At 35.0% G+C, this 27330-nt stretch overlaps 1 protein-coding gene and 2 long non-coding RNA genes across 3 annotated transcripts; 1 reads left to right on the top strand and 2 right to left on the bottom strand.

Moving 5' to 3' along the window:
• Positions 1–4364: 4364 nt before the first annotated feature.
• On the bottom strand, positions 4365–5732 carry LOC131598951 (uncharacterized). The gene is made up of 2 exons (XR_009282452.1): positions 5116–5732; positions 4365–4607 (listed from the first exon to the last, which is right to left on the bottom strand). It is a non-coding gene; the product is annotated as an uncharacterized LOC131598951 (long non-coding RNA).
• Positions 5733–11488: 5756 nt separating this feature from the next.
• LOC131596863 (uncharacterized) lies at positions 11489–12550 on the top strand. Its single transcript, XM_058869599.1, has one exon. It carries the CDS (start codon positions 11489–11491, stop codon positions 12548–12550), a length of 1062 nt encoding a protein of 353 aa, XP_058725582.1.
• A 6312-nt stretch (positions 12551–18862) lies between these two features.
• LOC131598950 (uncharacterized) lies at positions 18863–22830 on the bottom strand. The gene is made up of 3 exons (XR_009282451.1): positions 22631–22830; positions 19178–22154; positions 18863–18982 (listed from the first exon to the last, which is right to left on the bottom strand). It is a non-coding gene; the product is annotated as an uncharacterized LOC131598950 (long non-coding RNA).
• Positions 22831–27330: the final 4500 nt, after the last annotated feature.

The raw sequence follows: 27330 nt of genomic DNA, 5'->3' as shown, positions 1-27330 counted from the left end.
AAAGTCAAAATTGTCAAATTGAAAAGTTTGCGACGACAATATGAATTGCTGCATATGGGAGAAGATGAAAATATTGCAGGATATGTGTCGAAGGTGCAGAATCTTGTCCATCTCATGAAGGGTTGTGGTGAAACTCTAACTGATAAGATGATAATTAAGAAGATAATGTGTCGAGGTTTGGCCATTTCAATTTTAGGTCACTCAATCAAATGATTACTCAAGAGATGATAAATGGTATACCAAGGTTTGCGATGCCTAACAAACTCTGTGAAGGTTGTTTAGTCGAAAAGAAATCCAGAAATTCTTTTGTTTTGACTATGCCAATGAGATCCTCCTACATAATTGAAGTTGTACATTCAGATGTATGTGTCCCTTTCGAGGAGCATACCATTGGTGGAAATAGGTATTTCATCTCATTTATTGATGAGTACAGTCGAAAGCTCTAGATCTATGTGATCAAGCGAAAGGACAAAGTATTTGAAATCTTTAAGAGATTCTAAAAGCTTTTCGAAAACCAGATTGATAAGTAGATCAAAGTTAGGTGAACGGATGGAGGTAGAGAATACACTTCCAAGATAGTTGAAGAGTTTTGTGCATAACATGGCGTCGATCACGAGGTAACGACTCCTTATACACCTCAACATAATGGAATTGCATAAAGAAGAAACAGGACCATATTGGATATGGCGAGATACATGTTGAAGCAAAAGAATTTGCCAAGATCCTTACAGGGTGAAGCTGTTTCCACTGTTGTTTATATTATGAATACGTGCCCTACCAAAAAATTGAAGAAAACGGTTCACAAAGAAGTCTGAAGTGGAAAACGAACATCAGCGAGTCATCTGAATGTGTTTGAAATTTATTTATTACAAGCATGTTCCTGATGTGAGAAGAAGGATACTTGATGACAAGAGTGAACATAAAATTCTGGTAGGATATCATAAAACTGGTGCATACAGGCTGTTCAATCTAATTAATGAGAAGATTATGATGAGTCGAGATATTGTGATTGATGAAAATTCTACTTGGGATTTGAATTTTGGTGGTGCAATAAATAAGTCATTGATGAGCCATGGCTTTGACGAAGAAACCGGTGAAATTGAAGTCGAAGAAATTATAGATATTCCTATTAAAGTCGACGTAGTTGCTGAAATTCTCGACACTGTCGAAGTCGAAAAGGGTGTGGCTGGAACAAGCCAAATACATCAAAGAAGTAGAGTTCGTCTAATAAGACTTCAAGACTATGAAGTGACTAGTGAAGACGAAGTCACACCTGACGGAAATATAGTTTATTTTTCCTTACTCGCAGGTGTTGAACAAATAAACTATAGTGAGGCTTTAAAGAATAAAAAATTGAAGACTTCTATGGTCGAAGAGTTAGAGGCAATCGAAAGAAACAACACATGTGAATGAATCAATGAAATGGGTGAAAAAGTTGAAGCACAATGCTAATGAATCAATGAAAGACATAAGGAAAGATTGGTAGCTCGAGGACTTCCTCAGATGGAGGGACTCTACTACTCTAAAGTATTTGCACATTTTGCAAGATTGGAGACTGTCAGATTTGTTTTCGCCTTGGCATGCAAGCAAGGTTAGTCGACATTTCACTTAGACGTGAAGTTAGCATTTATGAATGGTCTTTTAGATGAAGAGGTATATGTCACACAACCTCATAGGTTTGTGATTCAGGAGGGATTTTGCAAATTCTTGCATCCCTATTCCTTCTTCGTTGAAGAGTAGGATTCTACTCATCATATTCTGTTTGATCTCCGTCCGGATACGAGAATTTGAAATCATTCTCAAAATGGAGATTTGTCTGCCAAAGATTGTTTTGAATTCAAAAGGGCAAAAGGTAATCGTAAAAGTTGGTGGCGTTGGATATGGTAAAAAATAATTCCTCCCTCGAATTCGTGTTTTATGTGGAAGCTGCTTACTAACAAGATGTCCACAGATGATCAATTGAAGCAACATAGTTTTTCTTTACCATCTCGTTGTGATATTTGTCGAGTAGCAAAAGAAGCGGTTCAACATCTTTTTTTGAGTGCAGTGTTGCTGCCCAAATTTAGCACTAGTTTAAAAACCAGCTGAATAGGGATAGGCCTGTCATTGGATGGGATGACGTAGAAAATATCCTCACTACTGCTAGTTCAGGACAGCGTCAGGCTGCCATCACTGCTGCAGTTATTTATATTCTATATTTTATTTGATCCGCTCAGAACCAGGTCATATTTCATGATATCAAGTATAGTTTCAATTCTTCTATTGCGTAAATTTTAGACATTGTTGCTTTGGCTGCTAGTAACACGAAAGGTTCGTTTTTGGATATGTTTGACTTTGAAATTCTTAAAAGGTTTCGAATAGTTATCAGTCCTCCCAAATCTCTTAATATTGTCGAGGTTATTTGGAAACCTCCTCCGGTGTATTGGACCAAAATCAATTATGATGGGGCATTTTCTTCCGGTCACTCCGCTTGCGATGGCTTTGCGAGAAATTGTAATGGTGATTTTTGGGGGCTTTTGCTGTCGGTTTGGAGGTGTCTAATTCGCTCATCGCCGAACTTATCGATGCAATGTTTGCTATTGAGTTCGTCCAAGAGAGAAATTGGCATAGGCTTTGGTTAGAATCTGATTCCATGGCGGTGGTCAAGGCTTTTAATTCTCCTTACTTGGTTCCATGGATAAATAGAAATAGATGGGTGAATTGTATAAATTCAATCACTAATTGGAACTTTGTGGTCTCTCATATTTTTCGGGAGGGTAATAGTTGTGCCGATGAGCTTGCTAACATAGGTCTTAATCTTACTGATTATTCTTTCTCTGATTCCATTCCGGTTAGTCTAAGGACAGATTTTGTAAAGAATGACCTGGGCTACAATTCTTTAGGTTTGTCAGTTCGTGATAGGGTTTTGGTTGATGTCCCCCTATCTTTTTATAACAATATTCTTTTTTTATATTAATCTTCATTTTTTTTAAAAAAGGTTTTGCAAATTTGGTCGCATACCCATTCTACCCTTGTGCCATTTACTTGCATAACTGTTAAAAATTGGATTATTATTTTAAAAAATTAACATTAATCATAAACTAAATTTTTTTTATATTTTGTCTCCTTATTTAAATGTGATAACCAGATTTACTAATTTTTTTGGAATTTTCTCTTTAACTAACAAAATATCTAGATAATTCTAACTCAATTATTATTTTTAGTTTTTGTTAAATACGCAAGATTAAAGCATAAAATTAGAGTACCACACTGTACCACACACTATACATCTTAGGCTGAACGAAATGAAAAATGTATCATATAGTGAAGGAAATATATTTTAAAGCATAAACATTTTTTATTAATTTATATATTACATAAAAGCATAATCATTTGCTTAGCAAAAAAGAAATTGCATCATATATAGTGAAGTGTTGAGTTTGACTCATAAGTAATATCAACTGGTAAGGGGTGGGGCTGCGGAGCGGTTTAGGGGTATTATTCTAATATGGATAATTAGTATCCAATATATTTTTGTAACACTAAAACCTTAATTTCTGTATTTCAGAACTATTTAATAAGATGAAATTACAGTAGAAACTCTTTAAATTAATACTCGGTAAATTAATAAACTCTCTAAAATAATAAATTTGTCCAGTCCCGACTTGGGCCAATGTAAAAAATTGAAAAACTCGATAAAATAATAAGATAATAATTTTTCGGGAAATCCCTTTATAATTTTCAGTCCCATGAAAATCATAAATTTAATAATTCATAGAAACTTAAAAATCATGTAAGTTATATATGTCAAACTTGCTTAAGAATACATTGAACACATTTGTTCATCTTGTTTACATTTACTGTACTTCAAAAGTCAGTATTGATTTCCAATGAATATGAACACAATAGTTATTAATTTACGTTGAGTCCCAAGGTTCGCTGCAACGTAATTCTTAGAGGCATAGACTAATTTGCCTTTTTGTTTGGTATGTACAATATAATTACTTAAAAACTCTTTAAATTAATAATTATTAATTTATCGATAAATTAATAACTCTCTAAATTAATAAATTTCTCCAGTCCTGATATTATTAATTTAAAGAGTTTCTACTGTATATATGCTCTATAGTAGAGACGTAGGTAATTTGATTGAATTACGTGAACAAAGCTTTTGTGAATTTCTCTCTAGTCTGATATGTATTTGCGTTTTTAGGTCCAACATGAGGATATTACAATCCAAATAAAAAATTGTCAATGATAAGAAAATGAAAAGGAAACAAGACATTGTTTTGCTTCCTTTTCAATCTTTTATATCATGCACTATTTTCTTTTTAGTGTAATTCCTTCTTTGTTGAACAAATGATTACATTTTTATGAAATTCATATTTTAACTAAAAAAGATCAAATATTTATGGTTTAAAATAAATTTCATTCTGCTCAAAATCGGAAGAACACAATACTAACAAAAGTATCAATATTAGAGTTACAAATACATGAAATTATTTCTGAACTTTATTCCTACTATTACAGGCAATCACATATCCCTGATACACACATTGGAAGTTTAGGACGAATGCAATCAGGCATTGCTTTACGACATTCTCTATTAGACCAGCATTTAATAGCTCCTGTGTCATGTCAAGTTAAATATAAATAATAATAATAATAATAATAATAATAATAATAATAATAATAATAATAATAATAATAATAATAATAATAATAATAATAATAATAATAATAATAATAAATAATGAAACATTATACATGAAACTATGAGTTTAAATATGGTTGTGGTCCTTGTAAACATTTATAACTCAGTTTTAGTTTTTAAAAAAATTTCTTTTAAAAAATAGTTTTCATATTTATACACTTTTTTATTCCTTCTGCAACTTTGTGACGGTTTTTACAATTTATTGACAGAATTAACAACGGTTTTAACGACGGTCTAGCGACAATTTACTACTTAACGATTAAATTAGCAACAATTTTTACAGAATGAACCAAAAATATGAATGAAAATATTTATGAGAACCATTCTTTAAAAAAAAATTTTGAGAGACTAATAAAAAAATTTAAGAAGAACACAAACATATATAACTCTACAAATAAAATAAATTAAAAAATTAAACTTACCATCAGTTACAACGATACCGTGTGTTACAATGACGAATTTGAAAAGAAAAATAATTATGAGACTAACAAACTTAAGAATTTGTGCCATATGTTCTCTCGTTTTGCATTTCGAAGTATTCATTTATATATATATTTTATACTGTGAAAAATTACATTTCTTCAAATGTCTGTTGATGGTTGTTAGAATTTAATATTTCAATAATATATTATTTCAGTTTCTCTCTTATTCCTTGTTATAATTAAATTCTTAATTTCCATATTTTCACACACACTAGAAATTGTTTGTTCTATTTTAAAATTCCATAATTTTACTACACATGCACCAAAGGTTGAACTTGAGTTTTTTCTTACGTGAGAATATAAACATCTTTATTATAAAAGAAACGTTTGAAACAAGCAATTTTTGAGAGGTATAATTAAAATTAGATTGCAATACCTTCATAATTTCCAAGGATCCTAATTAATCATATTATATTAAATATTAAAATTTCAACACACTCCAAGATGGAGAGAATAAATGATGATACATATTAAAGGTGTGAACAAAAATGGTTTGAATTGTGTTGAAATTATTTTTAACATTTTTAATCGTTGGTTTAATATAAAAATAAGTTTTAACAAAATTGTTAGAGAGAGATAGTAGAAATAATAGAAAATAATTATTTTAATTCACCCTATATAATTCATTGTTACCTTCTCACGCTTGAGAGACTTTTACCATAACTCAACTGATTAAAAGTTTAGTAAGATATTTCCTAGGCCAAAATTTACGTGTGCCTTAGATTTCCCCACACAATTAAGAAAATATATCTTAGTCTTTCTTCTTAAATAATATGGATATAACTTAGTCATTTGGGAAAATCATAATTAATGAAAGATTAAATATTATAAAATTACCACATTTGACTTTTAATCCTTATAAAAAATATTAACTTTTAATTTTTATAAAATTATTTTTGTACGCAGTTTTAATTTCTCTACAGAGACTAAAATTGCATGTAAAAGTAATTTTATATAGACTAAAAATCAATATTTTTAATAGAGACTAAAAGTCAAAATTGAAATATTTATAGGGACTAATAACATATTTAACCCTTATCGAAATGATAAAGTAATAAAGTGATTATCAGATTATGTCTACATTCCAACATCTATTCAGAAATCAGAGAAATCCACAAATAACATTTTTTTTCCAGAATTTATTTACAATCTGCAGCAAAAATTTCGCATGAGTTAAATCAAACAATTAAAATATGCATAATGTCAAATTTTTAAAAAAAAATTTTTTTTTACTAGATTTTAGAAAATTCGGTAAAAATGCAAAAATTAATTAGGTACCACCAACCTTTTAAAAATTTGATAAAAATGAAAAATACATATATTTTGAAACTACATGTAATGTAAAGTATTTCTTTTTTTTCAGTAAGCAAGATTTTATTAATAACAGAACAAAAGTGTTACAAGATACAAACGGAAGCCGAAAAAACAACAGCGGAAAATTACCCACCAAATAGTATCTAAGCTAGATAAAGCAAAGGGTTTTTGCTAAACTCATAGAAATTACAATTGGGCTGAGTAATATTCCCTATAAATGACCACCTCTAGAGGAGCGCTTTACACCCCCAAACGACGTCTCTAACATTCCAAACACCATTCTTAAAAATGATTTCGTTCCTACGCAACCAAAGGCTCAAAATGATTGCCAACCATATACCTCCCGCCTTTCCCTTTTTAATGTTCAGCTTTCTACAAGTGATGTACCAGGAAGAGAAACTTTCCTTAAAATCAATAACCTTACAATTGATCGTTCCCAACCAATTTGCAATTTCCTTCCAAACTAACTCCACTTCATGACATTCCAACAGCAAATGAACAGAAGATTCGGGATTACAACCGCAAAAAACACAAGAGATATCAGAGTTAGGAGAAAGGATACCTCTTTTGAGGAGCAAGGCCTTAGACGGAATTCCGTTAGCAAAGCACCGCCAACCGAAAGCTCTAATTTTAAGGGGGACATCCACCCTCCAAATGGACTTGTAGGAAACGTCAAAAGCTCCCGGTGGACCATACGGAATATGCATCTTGCACAAGGCCGCATAGCAAGACGAAACGGTGAATGCAGCCGCACCCGAAGGCAACCAAACGATTCTGTCGCGGACAGCCTCAGCTGAGACAGTGCTGTCGCGGACAGCAGCAGCAGAAAGAATGGCTGGGACAGCGGTTTCCAGCTCCCTCCGCAGACCTGCAATCTCTGCAGCAACCGAACCAACAGCTGCGTTCGAAATTCCGAAGCTGCCCCAACTCCATAAACCGTCCAACCTCCCCCCCCCATACAAGCAACGAATACCTCCTTCAATCCAGACGCTGCATACGCCTCCGGATAACGGTATAAAAAAGGTTCTCCCTTATGCCACAATGAATGCCAAAAAGAGATTGAATATCCGTTGCCCAAGCTGAACCTGCAATTTTAATTAAAGAAATTTACCGAATGGTTATTTCCTAGCGAGCATATGTCCGCCCACCAAACAGAACAAGAACGGTTGTGATTTAAATTACGTCTCCCATGAATGACATCAAGATTAATATCTCCGTATCGAGATTTCAACAAACGATACCAAAGAGCATTAGATTCTTCTAATATCCTCCATCGCCATTTGTATAGAAGAGCCTTGTTGAAAACATCCAATCTTTTGATTCCTAGACCCCCATTTTCCACCGGTAAACAAACTTCATTCCACCCGACCCAATGCATCTTTCGTCTTTCCTCCGTTCCTCCCCACAAAAAATTACTTTGGATCTTGTTCATTTCTCTTATGACTTTCACCGGAGCTTTATAGAAGGATAGAGTAAATATAGCCAAGCTTGACAAAACCGATTTTATAAGAGTTATTCTACCGCCGAAACTCACCCACCTACTCTTCCACGAAGATAACTTCTTCCTCATTCCGTCAACCAAAGGCTTCCAAAAAATGATTCTACGAGGATTGGAACCTATGTTAATGCCAAGAAACTTGAAATGCTTCGACTCCTCCCGACAACCAAGGAAAACCGTAGCCAACTCCATGAACCGATCATTAACATTAATTCCTATAAGCTTGCTCTTATGGTAATTGATGCTAAGACCCGAAACAATCTCGAAACCTTTCAACACCGTCTTGATGGCCCATAAGTGATTCCAACTACCGTCACCAACCAATAAGGTGTCGTCGGCAAATTGAAGAACATCAATAAAACAACTCCCTTGAACTTTGAATCCCGCGTAATCCCCATTTTCCACCGCCTTATCAATCAAGATTTTAAGGCCTTCCGCCACAATCACGAAAAGAAACGGGGAGATAGGATCTCCTTGACGTAACCCTCTTTCCACCTCAAATTCCCCCGTTGGGCTACCGTTGACCAAGACCGACATCTTGCTAGAAAAAATTAAAACCTCCATCCACCTCATCCATTTGTCCCCAAATCCTATGCTCCTCATCATGAATCTTAGAAAATTCCAATTGACTTTGTCATAAGCCTTCTCAAAGTCGACTTTGAAAAGGAGACACTCCCTTCTCTCCTTAGAAGCAAAATCCACCAATTCGTTAGCCACAAGAACCCCATCCACAAGATTCCTACCCGGGATAAAAGCGGTTTGACTATAGGAAATAATAGAAGGCATTATCTTTTTGATCCTATTAGCCAACAACTTCGCCAAGATTTTGTATATGCAACCAACCAAACAAATGGGTCTATAATCGTCTAATCCCAAAGGATTAGAAAATTTCGGGATAAGGGTAAGAAATGATGAAGTTATGGATTTAGACAAAACAGCCCCGGTATGAAAATCCTTAATGCACGCTCACACATGCCTTTTGATAAAAGACCAACACTTTTGGAAAAAGAGAAGAGACATACCATCCGGTCCCGGACTCTTCGCCCCATCGCAACTCCAAATCGCGCCTTTTATTTCCTCCTCCGAGAAAGGTTCTTCCAAACCTTGACTAGCCTCCGAATTTAAGCAATTGAAAGAGACATTTTCCAAAATCGGTCTATCTTTCAAACTTTCATGAAATTTGCTTTCAAAGTGCCTCTTCACCGCTTCTTTTACCTCTAAAACCGAGCTCACTACCCCATTACTAGTGACTAAGCTACTAATGTGATTCCTTCTCCTTTTCTCCTTCATAACTTTATGGAAGAATCTACTATTCGAATCGCCGTCATTCAACCACTTCAATCTCGACTTTTGAATAAGCATGTTTTCTTTTATTCTAAGATTCATCCAAATGTTTTTACTAGCCTCTTTCCTCCTAGCCAAGTCTTCCGCATTCAAATCCTCCAAATCCTCCATCTCATTTAACTCCTTAACCCCTCTTCCACCGCCAAGTCGAACCTACCAAACACATTTTTATTCCACCATCTCAATTTATCTCTCAAAAGCCGGATTTTTTCTTTCAAGACAAAATCTCCCCTTCCAAACACCTCCATCTCCTTCCACTCCTTTTCGACAAACGGCAAGAAATTCTTGTTTGAAAACCATTCGGTGTTGAACTTAAAAGGTTTAGGCCCCCAATCCTCTTTATCGACTTCTAACCAAATCGGGCAATGGTCGGAAATATCCCGGGAACCGATGAATTGGCCAACAACTCCCCACATAGAAACTAAAGTATCGGATACTAGGAACCTGTCTATCCTGCTCTTTGATCTCCCATCCCCACTATACCAACTAAATTTGCGACCTTTACACGGAACATCATTAAGGCCGGAACTATCTATGAACTCCGAAAAATATCTCCTCTCAGAATCGGTGCTGGCAGCAGATCTTCCAACCCTCTCATTTCTAGATTTCACGGTGTTAAAGTCTCCCCCAAATAACCATTCACCATCAGTGTGTTTATTTTTCAGGTTCAGCAAATCTCTCCACAAAATCCTCTTCTCAGCCAAGGCACAGGATGAATAAATATTCACGACAAAAAAAGAGAAATTCTGGCAACTGACCTTAACCCCCAAGTATCCGAATTCGCGAAAACTCGACTCGACCGAAACTGTAGACAATTTCCACAGGATCAGTAAACCACCCGCAGCACCAACCGATGGGGAAAAAGAGTAACCAAAGTCCTGTCCTCCCCATAAACTATTGGCCAACGACTCCGAAATCTCCGTTAATTTCGATTCTTGGATCAGAAAAATGTCTGCACGACCCTTATTGATAATATTGCAAATCCGTTTCCACTTCAACTTACTGCCTCCTCCCCTGATGTTTAGACTTCCTATAATCATTAAGAATTTTGAGATGTCGCCTTCCTTCCTACCACGATCCTCTGATGGTCCTGAATCTGATCAGAAAGCATCTCCTTCAAGCCCTTTCCCATACTGCCCGCTCCCACTCCTAAATTGATTAGAGCACTGAACATTTTGTCCTCCGATGGGGGACGAAGATGAAGTTTCAGCCTGTTATTGCAACGGATGATATTAGACTCACTAGAAATCTCTCCATGAGCATAGCCGATATCGGTCTCCCGTGCTGGCGTTGAAGCAGAATTACCACCGTTCAAAACTAGGCCAGAGGGAAAATGATCCGTATGAACAGGATTTTGGGCCTGAGTTAAATTACCAAATTTCTTGGGCCTAGGTTTCTTTGGAAAGACTGGCCCACACAAATGCCTTAGAGACTTGGATACCACCACTTTCCTCCTTCTAAATCTGTTACTCAAAGCTGCCTCCTTATTTACTGTAACACCCTGGATTTCCGCTTACCCCGCAGGGCTTCCGGCCTACCAAGCATGTCACCAGCTTAATCAATAATCCCCCCTAGGTCCGCTTATCGGCTGCCCAGGAAATATTGTTTTTGCCTTCCGCAGGAATCGAACCATGTACCTAGGGGTTTAAGTACATATTCATAGCAATTCCTGCTACCACTTGACCATATGGTCAAGTGGTAGCAGGAATTGCTATGAATATGTACTTAAACCCCTAGGTACATGGTTCGATTCCTGCGGAAGGCAAAAACAATATTTCCTGGGCAGCCGATAAGCGGACCTAGGGGGGATTATTGATTAAGCTGGTGACATGCTTGGTAGGCCGGAAGCCCTGCGGGGTAAGCGGAAATCCAGGGTGTTACATTAAAAAGGCGCCTTTTTAATGTAACACCCTGGATTTCCGCTTACCCCGCAGGGCTTCCGGCCTACCAAGCATGTCACCAGCTTAATCAATAATCCCCCCTAGGTCCGCTTATCGGCTGCCCAGGAAATATTGTTTTTGCCTTCCGCAGGAATCGAACCATGTACCTAGGGGTTAAGTACATATTCATAACAATTCCTGCTACTAGTTAGTTAACAATCGAGTATTGTTAATTACTTTTATCTGACTGTTATTTCTGTTGTAGTGCTAAGTTAAGATGGCTGGGAGAAACGATGCTGCGATTGCTGCCGCCTTGGAGGCTATGGCTCAGGCTTTGGCAAATCAGCCAAATGCTAATGAGAATGCTGGATCCCGCAGTTTGGCGACTTTTCAGAGGGAGAATCCGCCGGTCTTCAAAGGCAAGCATGACCCCGACGGCGCATTGGAGTGGTTGAAGGAGATTGAGAGAATCTTCCGCGTGATGGACTGCACTCAGGTGCAGAAGGTTCGGTATGGAACTCATATGTTGGCAGTCGAAGCTGACGACTGGTGGCTAGAGACTCGTCAGAGATTGGAGGTGGCGGGTGAAGAGATCACTTGGGATGTGTTCCGCAGAGAGTTTCTGAGGAAGTATTATCCTGAAGATGTTTGGGGAAAGAAAGAGATTGAGTTCCTTGAGCTGAAACAGGGGAGTATGTCAGTGACAGAGTATGCTGCAAAGTTCACTGAGTTGGCTAAATTCTACCCGTATTATAATGGGGCGGGTGCTGAGTTTTCAAAGTGCATTAAGTTTGAGAACGGATTACGCTCTGAGATCAAGAAAGCTGTTGGGTATCCGAAGATTCGTATCTTTCCTAATTTGGTTGATAGTTGCAGGATTTATGAAGAAGATCATAATGCACATTACAAGCTTGTCAAGGATAGGAGAGGTAAGCAGAACCGTAGCACACCTTATGATGCTCCAGTTGGAAAGGGAAAAGTAGAAGTGGCTAATGGCAAGAGAACTAGTGGGGGAGGAGCTCCTGCTAGCGTGATTTGCTTCAAATGTGGAGAACCTGGCCACAAGAGTGATGTATGTACTGCTGGGGAGAAAAGATGTTTCCGTTGTGGTAAGACAGGACACGTAACTACTGATTGTAGACATAAGGAAGTTATTTGTTTCAACTGTGGTGAAGAAGGGCATATTAGTAGCAAGTGTCAGAAACCGAAAAGGGAACCAGGAAGTGGAAAAGTATTCGCTTTAGCTGGGACTCAAACAGCTAATGAGGACAGGAATACCGGAGGTGCGTATTTCATTAGTAATACTTTAATTACTATCGTTGATTATTGGTGCTGCTAGTTGTTTCAATGTTCCTAATTGTGTTGAATGATTAGTATGTTAGATTTAAACCTTGTTGAGTTTCCTCGTTTCGAAGGAATGGTAGTTAGAGTGTTGCCAAGCACAATTTGGGAATCGGAGAGTCGGAAACTAGAACGAAGTTAAGGATGGTGGTATCGGATGAATTTTCGAGGACGAAAATCTTTTAAGTGGGGGAGAGTTGTAACGCCCGAAAATTCGATTATTCGCTTAATTTAGACGTTTGGAGTATTTAGTGAAATTTTCGTATTTTAGGACAATTTAGTCGGTATTAGTTCGGGATAGCGGTTCGACAATTAATCGAGATTTTTAATATTTTTAGTATTAGAAATATTATTAGAGTGTCGAGTATTATTTTGGAAATTTTCAGAGCAAATAAAATTAGACCGTAAAATAAGAGTTAACGAGTAAATTTGGAGTTTTAATAAAATAAAATTATTGGGCTGTAAGTGTGCACGTGTGTTTTGAGAGGTGGCCCAAATTGAATATTAGAGAAGTATTATATTAGGTTTAGAAACATTGAGTCATAACACCAATTAGAAGAACAACCAGCAAAAGAGGGAGAAATTAGGAGAGCATAGCAGTGAACTCAGGAAGAGGAATCTTGGGGATTTTCGATCGGGACGATTTTGAGCAACCTTCGATCCAAAGGTAAGGGTGGGGTTCTTGCTCTATAAATAGGGACATGATGGATTGTATGTGGATTTGGGGAATTTTATTCTCTGTGTTTTGATTGAAAACTTGTCTGCTATGTATGAATAATTTTGTGTTCTTGGGTTGGAAATTTCTCTGTTTTAATGATATTGCTGGTTAGTGTTCGGTGACTACCTTGCCTGAATTGAAATTATGATTGACGAATATTCTCTGTGGTGAGGACAAATTTGTGATGTTGTAATAATAATTTTCTGGAATTGAGACGCCGTAGAGGAACGACCGTCCCCTTGCTATGACGAGAAACACCTATCATAGTGCCGAGGGGAACACCCTCATATGCATACTGTAGCAATACATGAGTTATACCACGTTTCAATTGGTAGTATTGGTACATCATGTTCTTAGTTCATCAATATATATATGTTGTACTATTATCATTTTTCTATTAGCACTGTACCGCCCATGTTTTAATAGATATAACCATTGGTATGTAACGAGTTGACACTGTAGCAGCCTATATTTTGTTAGACATAACAATTGGGTAGATAGTACAATTAATAGATATGGGAATTGGTAAAACACTATAGCGTCATTTACATAACAATGGATAGGATCATGTTTATAGTTTTGGCACTTATATAAACTCACGTTTAAATTAAAAATCTTATTTCAGTTTACTAATTTATAACATTTTATAAGTATTTTATTAGTATGCACGGCCGTCTTTGAGGGCTTGCAAGACGGTCTACCGCACAGGACCTCAAATTTTTTATGGTTAAATTGTTACTAAATAGGCCTCATAAATCTTTGCCACTATTAAAATATGGTTAAATAGGGCCTATAATTATTTTGTCGTGGTTGAACCATGACTAACCTACACAGGGCCTCCAAAAAATTGAGACGGCCCTGTTAGTATGAATAATAATAATAATAATAATAATAATAATAATAATAATAATAATAATAATAATAATAATAATAATAATAATAATAATAATAATAATAATAATAATAATAATATTTGAGAGATATGAATTAGAGATAAAAGTTAATTTAAATTACTTTTCAATCCTGTTAGAGTTGTCAATAGGGTTGTTAGAGTTACTTTCGAATTGTTTAGAGTTAAATCTGATAAGTTGTAAAGATTAAAATTAAAGGTAGTTGACCTTTTAGAATTGTTTCATTATTACTTGAGTCAGACCATTAGTCAATTAGGTTCATAAGAGTTACCCTTATAGGTAAGAGTTGTCAGTAGAGTATTTTTGGGCGACGTTTTCGGGGATGTTTTGACTTGTTGCATATTTTGAGATATTGTGAATTTTGCGATGTTGCAGGAAATTAAAGTGACGAGTAATTATCAATAATGATTGATATATATTGGCGACGTAGGCAAATGCCTTATGCGACGTTGTTTTGTGATCGATTGTGGTTGTTGCATTTCATAGTGTCTCATAAATTGCATGTTGTAGCGACGGCCTGGATTGGCAAAACAGCGACGAAGGCCTATGCCTGTTTTTGATGCCTCTTTTATCTGGCAATTGGCGATGGGGGCTGAAGCCCTGGGTACCACATGCATGATGCATTAGTCGTGTCTCATCCATGTGCTTTATTGTGACGTTGTGCGTGATTATATGATTTTGATTTTTGAATTGTTTGTGATTGAAATTGAGACGTGAGATATATATATTATGACTTGAACCGTAATATACTCTTTATCATGACTTTATTTATATTGTTTGATATCTCACCCTTTGCTTGTTTTCGCCGTTGCCTTTATACTGGTAACGTGCAGGTGATGCTAGTGAGTGAAGGATTAGCTGTCGCGAGTTGAGTCGGTTGTCGCTCTGATACGTAGCACTCGGGGGGATAAAACGATTGTTTTTATTATTGTTTTTAATTGCTGAATTTTATTTAGTTTTGATTTAAATTGTAACTTAAAGTTACCGTGCAAAGATGCTACGACTTGATTTAAATATTTATGAAGTTTGATGATTCCGCTGCGAAGTAAATTATTTGATGAGGTGTTTTTGAGGATTAAATTAATGTTATGATTTGTCCGCTTTTGTTTAAGTGCTACGTATCTATGTGGAGGCGTAATTGCCGTAAGTGAATTAAATGACGAATGTGACATCCTATTTCATCGTATGATTTTTTTTTTTAAGATACTCTGATTTTCTGTATAAATTATCGGGTAGATTTGGGGTGTTACATTTACTTCCAAAGTGGGACCACAAACCACGTTAAAGGGCCCAGCAGGTGTTTGATAAAAAGAATCTTTGACTCTTGTTCCCAAAGAGTTAAAGTCTGATATAGGGTCGGATATAGAGTCAGCTCCAAAACAAACCTTTTCATGTAAAGCGCCTTCAGTTTCTTTATTGTTTGTTCCTTTTGCTGTCAGTAAAGCTTCATCGAAAGAAGAGAAGCAAATATTAAGGTCCAAATCTTTACTACCCTCAGCTAGCTTTCCACATTCTACGTTTCCACAATGGTTCTTTCCTTTGTCCGGATTTTTGCATCTCCCCACACTACTAACGTCATTGTTGATGGACTCCGTGGAGTTCACTTCCCAAAGCTTGTCGCCGTCCATCTCCCCTTCTTCGCTTCCTGCCGGCACCGACCAAGACTCCTCAGAGCTGGAAAGAGAACAACTATTTGCCTTGGTAGCAGCCTCCTTGATTATGAGTCTAAACGGCCCGTACGCATCTTCGCGGAGTACAAGACTAAAAAGCTCCCCGTCTATATTCACCGATATTCTCTCTGCCAAAGAAAAACACAGAGGAACCCTTATAAGAATCCTTGCTATATCCATGTTCTTGCCCTCTTTGAAGTTCTCGTCCATGTTGACAAAGCAGCCAAAGGAGTTGGCTAGAGCTTCAAAGAAGTCGATGTTCCATGCATGGCAAGGCACGCCATGAACCCGTATCCACGTGACTCGTTCCGCATCAACCGCTTCCTGTTGCCAAGGTTTAATGGTTCTAAACCATTGTTTCCACCAAGTATTGCCTTCACTCATCAAATCTGAAATCACACCCTCCTCCATTTCTTCTAACAAGCAAAGATTCGCTCCCAGCGGGATAACCTTTATTGAGAAAAAACCCTCAATCTCAAAATGAGTTTGGATGTTGTATGACTCTCCTGGGAACAGAACTTCACCGATGTACGCCTTACTCCATCTATCTCTATCCTCAGGTTTAGAAGAATAATTAACCGAAGCTAGAGCCTCAGAGTTCCCACGTGATGCCCCCAGAACCACTGATTCAGCATATGATCTGGTGCTCTTCGGCCTTCCAACACCCGCCCCCGGACCTCCTACATCACCCTTCTTGAAATGAAACCTCTCAATGTTAACACCTGTGGAGTTAAACTGTTTAGCCATTGTCTTGTCTGTTGTATCGTTTCGTTCATATCTGGGAGGGTTTGCATGGATTTTCTTCCCATCTATCAAGATATTGTCGAGTCTGACTGCCAACATTCTAACATCGTCCGCTCCTTTGAATCTTGCGAAGCCAAAACGCCTACCAAACTTATTCCTCCTTGGGGATATCATCACCTCAGCCACATTACCATGACAACCGAAAAGTCCGAATACATCTTTTGCCCTGATTATTTCAGGAAAATCCGAAAAGAAAATTGTTTCCAATATCTCCGCCGTGGCGCCTTTCTTACCTCCATAAGGGAAAACGTCCCATTTAGAGGAAAACCCTCTGAAAATCTTCCTATTTTTCTTCTTCCACTCCATTGAACGAAAAAACAAAATCAAAAGCTAGAGAGAGGTGGGAGAGCGTAAACCTTTCTCTCTCTTCATAACGTTCTTTTTATGCTTTCAAATGTAAAGTATTTCTTGCAGAACTTTGTATACAATATGCAAAAAATTATTCAGGTAAATCAGACAATTAAAAAAAATTCAATAATATACAATATATTATTGATTATTTGAAAACTGGATAAAGTTTAGTATTGATTCTTAAAAAATCTGATAACAACGAATAAATGCATTTATTCTGAAATCTGCAAATAACTGTATGAAAATGTTGTACAATCGGCAACAAATTTTATAATTAATTAAAATCAAACAATTAAAAATAAAATAAAAAACACAATAATTTAACAGTTTTTATTAAAAGAATATTTTGGTCGTATTACCCCACTTATGATTTCGTCATGATCAACTTGGTTTACTCTCGAACAAATAATGTAAAAAAAGCTTATATTCATTCAAAATATCTATCATTTTTAATTAATCGTTTGATTTTAAAAATACTTTTTTTTCTTTCTTTTTGATTTGTGTGGAACTAGTTTTCATAAGCTTGTTTAAAAACTACATTTTACATTTTTCTCAAGAATTATTCTATTTGATTTTTTTTTCCTTGAGTCATCCTTTGATTTAAGTAATTCCATTGGTTGAATTATTGTAGCAAATATTTGTTGGGAATATAGTCGTTAAGTATTATTTTATTATGTCAGGATAATCCCTTACAACCTTGTATGAATAGTAGAAATTGTCGAGCACTTTTTGAGCCATTTTATCTTGTGTGCTATTTTTATGTCTCGCTATTAGAAAAAATAGTATTTACCGTTGGCTGTTTTTTGACACTATATGTAGAAAAATCGTGTCTAAGGTTAAATGGCTCAGAGGTATCAATTTAGCGTCGACTAAAAAGAGTTGTGTCTAAGGTAGCCAAGGCCAGCCTGAGTCTATGCCGAGGCTAAATTGAAGAAAACGTTAAAAATACAAATTCCAAAAGTAAAAAAAAATTATTAGTGTGGGCCTAACCAACGCTAAAGTCAAACTTCAAAAGTCAACTAATCATGTTTAACAGGGGTTATCCGACGCTAAAGTCAAACTTCAAAAGTAAAAAAGTAAAATAGTATTGGCCACACCCACGCTAAAGTCAAACTTCAGAAGTAAACAAATTATTTAGCAGGGGCTTGACCGATTCTAAAGTCAATAATAAAAAATAAAAAATACAATAGCGTGGGCAACACCCACATTAAAGTTAAACTTAAGAAGTGAACAAATCATATTTAGCGGGGGGATGTCCGACACTAGAGTCAAACTTCAAAAATCAACAAAATACAACAGTGTGTGCCAAACCCGTGATAAAGTCAAACTTTAGAAGTCAACCAATTATTTTTTAGCAGGGGATGACAGACGCTATATTCAAACTTCAAAAGTCAACAAAATTGTGTAGAGTGGGTCTGACCGACGCTAATTTCAAACTTCAAAAGTCAACATAACATGGCTTGCATGGGTGTACCTGAGCATACATGAGCATCGACTAAAGATGAAACTAAGATGTTTAGATGAGTTGAGAAAAATAAACCAGTAATACGTGATATGATGACCCTTCAATTTATAAGTGACCTAAGAGAAAAGAGGGGCCACATCATGATCTGATTCTTGAGACAATTACAAATTCAAACAATTTATTAACTAATTACCTCATCCACCCTAACTAAATCAACTTCATTCTATGATTCCAGCCATTAAATGATATTTAGTTAGGTAAAAAACCTTTGTCTGCACTTGTGGTATGTGGATATGTAACCACCACCCCTGCCACTGATATGCAGATATAGAAATCATTATTGACAAAAAATTAGAATGAAGACAAGGGATGAAATCGACAAGAATAATGTCTATCTAAAATTTCTTGGTGAACCCTTCCTGTTTCCATCCCATGTCTTTCACTGCTATAAAATTGAGCCTTCGAGCTCTTATTCGGGAAATGAAGCATTCCATAAAGCCCTTAGGGAGTCCTAGGATAATACATAAAAAGCACCAAGTTATATTCTTAAGACTCTAAGAAATATAAGTTTGTACATATGATAATAAGCCATAAGTTACACCTAAAACTATAGGCACGCGACTTGAATTCTATGATGGACTTTATAGTTATTTTTCATCATAACTCATAACACTTAGACTTGAAGTTTTTTTTATAGAAATGGTACCTAGTGTTTGGGGATAGAACTATCTTATGAAACATTTATACGACTCTGAAGCCTCTGTAGAAATTCTTCCTGGAAAATAGAAAATTCAACATTGCATATTTATTGTGCAATATGTATCAATCATTAAATAAAGTAGAATGGCATATTATCTCAGATGCCCTACATGGCAAGAAAGGATAAATAAAATGAAAAAAATAAAACACAATGATGTTAGTCATAGATGTTATGATGAAAGCTACTAAACATTTAGAGCACACTTTAAATAACCCAAATTACATTTAGAGCTATCAATATGAAATGGGTGTTCAAGTTGAAGCACAATGCTAATGGGTCGATAGCAAGACATAAGGAAGGATTTGTATTTCGTGGATTTCCTTAGAGGGCAGGACTCGACTAATCTGAAGTATTTGCACATTGTCGCTAGATTGGAGAATGTCAGATTGGTTGTCGCCTTGGCATGCAAGCAAGGCTAGTCGACATTTCCCTTAGATGTGAAGTCAGCATTTTTGAATGGTCATTTAGACGAAGAGGTCTATGTCATACAACCTCATGGGTTTGTTATTCATGATGAAACGAGTAAGGTGTATAATTTGCACAAAGCGTTCTATGGCCTCAAATAGGCACCTAGGGCATGGAACAAGAAGATCGACTCATACTTAATAGAATTGGGATTCTTAAAATGAAAATTTGAGTATGGTGTCTATGTTAAGGTTGTGGCACAAGATATAACAATCATTTGCTTGTATGTAAATAACTTATTGGTAACTGGAAATAGCTTGGAGAACTTGTCGAAGTTCAAAGAGATGATGGTGAGAGAATTTGAAATTTTGGATCTAGGAAAATTGTCTTATTTTTTAGGCATGGAATTTCAAATGTCGAAGCAAGGTATGTTTCTACATCAAAGGAATTATGTCAAAGAGATACTCAAGAGGTTCAAGATGGATGATTTGAATCCTACATCTTTGCCTGTCAAACTAAATTTGAAATTGGAGAAGCATGCAGAGGAAGACAAAAATGATGTAACTTTGTTTAAAAAAATTTTTGGATCTCTAAGGTATGTGTGCAAAAGTCGAGTTGATATAGGTATTGGAGCTGGATTATTGAGAAGATACATGAGTGAACAAAGGATGTCACACATGAAGGTTTCAAGTCTTTGGTGCCCCGATCTCATGTGCTCGAGAAAGCAACCTGTGGTGACATTGTCATTGTATGAGGCTGAATATATACAAAGATCCTATGCTGCATGTCAAGAAATTTGGGTCAAATCTGTGATGGAAGAGATCGGGGTCGAAGTGATGAAATCTCTAGTGCACAGTAAGGCAATGTTGATGCAAACTTGCAAGCTAACAGCTAGAAAAATAAACACGCATACAAAATAATCAGAGCCAACATGCATTTATGTCAATTGAATAGAAAAAATTCACAACACGTTAGTCGCATATGGTGAATTAACGTACGCAAAGGCGTTTCGTGCAAACTGAGTTAACGTGAGGACGCGAATTGAGTTCACGATACACATGGACTAGAATTGAGTTGACGTATGGAGAGGGCACAAATACAAAGTCGTAAACATAAAATTTAAGTCCTATTTAAATGCGGTGGAATTAAAATGTTGCATGTAAACAGAAATCAACAGCAAGCCACTAGCGCAAAATGCAATCATTACAGTCAAATTGAAATGCGAATAAAACATAACGCAGTGTATCGTATCATAACGAAAAGCAATGTCACGTGACAAAAAACATAATAGCAAAAGCAAATGCAAATTGATGCCATACAAAACTACCAATAATATATAACTATTTGAGTTAAACGCGATGACAACAGATTCAAAATGTCGCGCGTAAACAAAAAAATCAACTGCAAATTGCTAACGCAAAATGCGCTTATTACAATCAAATAAAAAACATACAACATGTAACGCACATATTTTTAACACGCACGAATTCACGTGATGCGAGAGTTGGAATAATGCACGCAATATCGTCACGACGCAATACAACGTGCGAAACATAATATCGCTTACCAACACACAACCCAACGACAACCAACATACAATGTCGAACGTGCATAATACATTTCGAACCAATTTCAACATAATAAGAAACAAAATCAGTAGCATCATACCATGCATATTTACAACCTTACAAATGATGCAACATAATCACAATCGAAACCAATACAACTCTTCAAACACCACAGTCAGAAATTCTTTTAAACCAAACAAGTGAATCAAAATCTAAAAAGAAATGAATCAAAAAGCGTAAAAGAAAAAACTGATATACCACCCGTGTTGCGGAGGAAATCATGTTGGTTGGTGGTGTTTCAAACTATTTTGTGGTGATTTACGTTGGGACTAATAAATGGAAGTAGTGGTTGACTTGGTGATGTCGAAGTGCTGGCGAAGGGAAGAATTTCAGTGAAAGTTTGTGTGGTTAAAGGAAGGAGGGTGTTCACTGGTTGTTGTTTGGTAGCCGCCGATGAATAGAGAGACAGAGATAAGAGATTGGTTGTGAGAAGCGAAAAGATAGTGAGACTAGCGGAGGTGTTTCAGAGAGAGAGGGATGAATCTCTATTTTTTGTTTTATGAATTTAAGTGAAAAAGAGGAAGATATGATATTTTTTTAAACTACCACCTCCCTTTTTTTTTCATTGCCTTTTCCCTCAATTATCCACTCAGATACTAGTTATAATTATTTAAGTTTTGCAAATTTGATCCGATACCCATTCCACCTTTGTGTCAATTATTATTTATTAGGAAATTAAAATTAATCCTAAACTAAATATTTTCTTAGATTTTGTCTCCTTGTTTAAATGTGATAACCTAATTTACACATTTTTTTTGAAATTATTTTTGAACTTTATTCCTACTATGACACACAATCACATATCCCTGATATACACCTTGGACGTTTAGGAAGAGTGCAATCCGGCATTGCTTTACGACATTCTCCATCAGACCAGCATTTAACAGCTCCTGTGTGATGTCAAATTAATAATAATAATAATAATAATAATAATAATAATAATAATAATAATAATAATAATAATAATAAATAATGAAACATTGTATACGAAATTAACGATTAAATATTTTGTGGTCCTCATAAATATTTATATTTTAGTTTTAGTTTTTGAAAAATAGTCTTTTTAAAATTTTTCATCTATATTTTTAGTCTCTCCTACAATTTAATGACAATTTTTACAACTTATTGACAAAATTAACGACAATTTTAGCGATAGTTTAGTGACAATTTATTATTTAACGGCTGAATTAGCGACAATATTTACAGAAGCGGCTAAAAATATGGATGAAAATATTTAAGAGAACCAATCTTTGAAAAAAAATTTAAAAGACTTAAAAAAAATTATAAAATATTTAGGAGGACTACCAACATATTTAACCCAAAAATTAAAATAATTTTTGAAAATAAATTAAAAAATTGAATTTACCATATGTTACAATGATACCATCCATTACAACAACGAATTCAAAAAGAAAAATAATTATGACACTAACAAACTTAAGAATTTGTGCCATATGTTCTCTGATCTTATGCATTTTGAAGTATACATTTATATATTTATTTTATACTGTGAAAAATTACATTTCTTCAAATGTCTCTTGATGGTTGTTAGAATTCATTCTAATATTTCAGGATTACGTTATTTCAAGTTTCTCTCTTATTCCTTGTTATAATTAAACTCATAATTTCTATATTTTCACACGCACAAGAAATTGTTTGTTCTATTTTAAAATTACATAATTTACTACACATGCACCAAAGGTTGAACTTGAGTTTTTTGTTACATCAGAATATAAACATCTTTATTATTATTTTTTTTAATAAGCAATGGAATTAATAAAGGAGCATAAGGGATACTCCGCCCACTACAAACGGAAAACTCCTTAACACTCGAAACAACTGAGTGGAAGGATATTCCATGTGTGATAATTACAACATACTCCTAACTCATAGAAAGCTAAGAGCCAATTCCAAGAAGAGAGAATAATCTCCGACATACACTCAGAAAAGCTAAACGACTCTTTTCTAAAAAGACAAGCATTACGCTTCAACCATAAACACCAAGCGGTTGCCAACCATATCACCGCCGCAATAGTCCTCTTTGTTAGACTCTTCACTTTACCACAAGAAGCAAAGAATCCAACAAAATCTTCAAAAGATAATTCCAATCCATGACCAATCCAACTGAACACCCTTCTCCAAATTCCGGAAGTTATCTCGCAACCTCCAACAAGGTGAGGTAAATTCTCCTCTTTTTTCATGCACAAAACACATATCAAGTCATTAGCATCCACCAATACACCTCTTTTGAAGAGTTGATCTTTAGTTGCTAATCTATTATGTATAAGACGCCAACCAAAAAACAGAATTTTTGCGGGGGCTTTAACATTCCACAAAAAAGACACTTCTTTAACCAAACCTACATTGAGAGGAGGGCCCGAGAGATAAGTTTTGAAGCGATCATAACAAGACTTAACCGTAAACAAACATCTTTATTATAAAGGAAACGTTTGAAACAAGCAAATTTTGAGAGGTATAATTAAAAGAAAATTTCTTTAGCCACCTCCCTATGGGGGTCACCCCAGCGAAAATTCCAAAATACCCCTGCTTCAGAAATGAACTTCTGAAGCGCATTTTTTTTTTAAAATTTCCACAATTCGGAAGTGCATCTCCGAAAACACCTCATGGGGGTGTCTTCGGAGATGAACTTCCGAAAACACCTCATGGGGGGTGAATTCGGAAATGAACTTTCGAATTATGCAGAAACTGGTTTTTTTATTATGTTTTTTCTTAAACAGTCTCGCATTTTAATTAAACGCAAACGGCAAATAAAATAAGCGACATATAAACAGAAAATACTAATATGATAAATAAAATCCAAAAACACTGTGCGAAAGATACAATCCGAAATCAAAACAAAACAAAACACGTCAAACAAATTAAAAACACGTTATTCTGCCCAACGAGCGTTACAAAATACACATCAAACAAAACAAAAACACATTATTCTGCCAGACGAGCGAACTCCTCCGAATGAAGATACTGATATCAATCCTCATCCCACTCAGTCTCAGAACCATCAGCATCAACCACGACTCTCACGCCAGATAGTTGAGCTTGAGCATCCGGGTCCCGGGCCCCCTGGGAACGAGAAGTAGAGCCGGTCGAAACCTTCTTCTTCTCCTTCACCTCCTTCACTCCGCGAGAGCACGAAGTAGAGCCGGTCGAAACATTCTTCTTCTCCTTCACCTCCTTTTTCCCCTTAGCGCCACCCATTCCTGCGTAAAAATGAAGAAAGAAAGGTCCATGAGACCTCTTTTTATAAAAGAAGAAAGGGGACAAAAACTCTTGGGAAACGGACAATTCATTAAAGAACAAAGACATTGGAAACCAGCGACACGCCGTCAAAGAAGTCAGAACGCATGCACACAAACTTCAAAGAAACAGGCACAATAAACAAAGGTGTTAAAAATAAAGTACTTGCAAATTAAAACGGACACTCCCTACCCTGTGTAATTGACGCGGTCTGGGTCTCCCTACCCTGTCTGATGCGTGCTGGTTGGTTGCCTGACATGTTCCTATAAATAATTGAAATCGATTAATATGCGAGACAAAATAAAAAACTAAAAAATTTGAACTTCTGATACAATTCGGAAGTTCATTTCCGAAAACTGGGATGGAGGTGTTTTCGGAAATGAACTTCCGAAACATCCCTGCGATGGGGTTTTCTGAAACTTCCATGGCAGACCCCAAAATCAAACATAAAACCAATTCAAAAAGCTTCTAAACAACCTAAATACTACTAACAACCAGTCCATATATCATTTATGCAATTGAAACCCTAAATAACATGCATTTGAATAATGAATCTAACAAATTTAAAACTTACAAATTGAGTGATTTGTGGGCTTTTGAATGTTGTATATCAATGTGATTGGAGCCTTGATGCAGCCTTGGAAGTGTGTTTGCACAAATTTTCGCCTTTGCTTGTTTTTTATTTGAGTTAGGGTAAATGAATGGGGGAAGGGGAGTGTTTTGATAAATCTGCAGAACGCGCAGTATTTCGGAAGTTCATTTCCGAAATGCTGTTTTCAGAAATGAACTTCCGAAATAAGACAATTTTTTTAAAAAAAAAAAGGCGTTTTCGGAGATGCATCTCCGAAAACACCTTTTTCTTACATTTCAGAAATGCATTTCCGAAGTCAGGGGTAGTATGGGGTTTTCACCAGAGGTGGACTAGAAGGTAGGGAGGTTGGCAAAGAAATTCTCTAATTAAAATTAGATTGCAATACCTTCATAATTTCCAAGGATCCTAATTAATCATATTATATTAAAATTTCAACACACTTCTTCAATGAGAAATACTTGCATGGATAGGAACCTAAATCCATATTTTTATACATAACTAACTAAAAGTGAGAAAACTGATATTTATTAAAAATTTATTTCCGTTTTTAATTACTATCATGGAGGGTGGTTGGTTTAATAGAGAGAAATAATTTTATTTTAGTTTTTTAATTAATAAAAAATATAATTGGTTGTGTGTAAATCTATGTATAAAGTTGTGTCCAGAATTGTTCCTCCTTCTGAGATGGAGAGAATAAATGATGATACATATTAAAGGTGTGAACAAAAATGGTTTGAATGGTGTTGAAATTATTTTTAACATTTTTAATCGTTGGTTTAATATAAAAATAAGTTTTAACAAAATTGTTAGAGAGAGATAGTAGAAATAATAGAAAATAATTATTTTAATTCACCCTATAATTCATTGTTACCTTCTTACGCTTGAGAGACTTTTACCATAACTCAACTGATTAAAAATTTAGTAAGATATTTCCTAGGCCAAAATTTACGTGTGCCTTAGATTTCCCCACACAATTAAGAAAATATATCTTAGTCTTTCATCTTAAATAATATGGATATAACTTAGTCATTTGGGAAAATCATAATTAATGAAAGATTAAATATTATAAAATTATCACATTTGACTATTAATCCTTATAAAAAAATATTAACTTTTAATTTTTATAAAATTATTTTTCTACACAGTTTTAATTTCTTTACAGAGACTAAAATTGCATGTAAAAGTAATTTTATAGAGACTAAAAATCAATATTTTTAATAGAGACTAAAAGTTAAAATTGAAATATTTATAGGGACTAATAACATATTTAACCCTTATCGAAATGATAAAGTGATTATCAGTTTATGTCTACATTCCAACATCTATTCAGAAATCAGAAAAATCCACAAATAACATTTTTTTTCCAGAATATAATTACAATCTGCAGCAAAAATTTCGCATGAGTTAAATCAAACAATTAAAATATGCATAATGTCAATTTTGTTTTTAAAAATTTTTTTTTACTAGATTTTAGAAAAATCGGTAGAAATGCAAAAATTAATTAGGTACCACCAACCTTTTAAAAATTTGATAAAAATGAAAAATACATATATTTTAAAACTACATGTAAAGTATTTCTTGCAGAACTTTGTATACAATATGCAAAAAATTATTCAGGTAAATCAGACAATTAAAAAAATATTCAATAATATACAATATATTATTGAATATTTGAAAACTGGATAAAGTTTAGTATTGATTCTTAAAAAATCTGATAACAACGAATAAATGCATTTATTCTGAAATTTGCAAATAACTGTATGAAAATTCTGATACAATCGGCAACAAATTTTATAATTAATTAAAATCAAAAAATTAAAAATAAAATAAAAAACACAATAATTTAACAGTTTTTATTAAAAAAATATTTTGGTCGTATTACCCCACTTATGATTTCGTCATGATCAACTTGGTTTACTCTCAAACAAATAATGTAAAAAAAGCTTATATTCATTCAAAATATCTATCCTTTTTAATTAATCGTTTGATTTTAAAAATACTTTTTTTTTCTTTCTTTTTGATTTGTGTGGAACTAGTTTTCATAAGCTTGTTTAAAAACTACATTTTACATTTTTCTCAAGAATTATTCTATTTGATTTTTTTTCCTTGAGTCATCCTTTGATTTAAGTAATTCCATTGGTTGAATTATTGTACCAGATATTTGTTGGGAATATAGTCGTTGAGTATTATTTTATTATGTCAGGTTAATTCCTTACAAC

The sequence above is a fragment of the Vicia villosa genome, linkage group LG4, assembly GCF_029867415.1.
Source record: "Vicia villosa cultivar HV-30 ecotype Madison, WI linkage group LG4, Vvil1.0, whole genome shotgun sequence".
Classification (NCBI taxonomy): domain Eukaryota; kingdom Viridiplantae; phylum Streptophyta; class Magnoliopsida; order Fabales; family Fabaceae; genus Vicia; species Vicia villosa.
The sequence above is the reverse complement of the archived record's forward strand: the minus strand, read 5'-3'. Positions and strand labels throughout refer to the sequence as shown.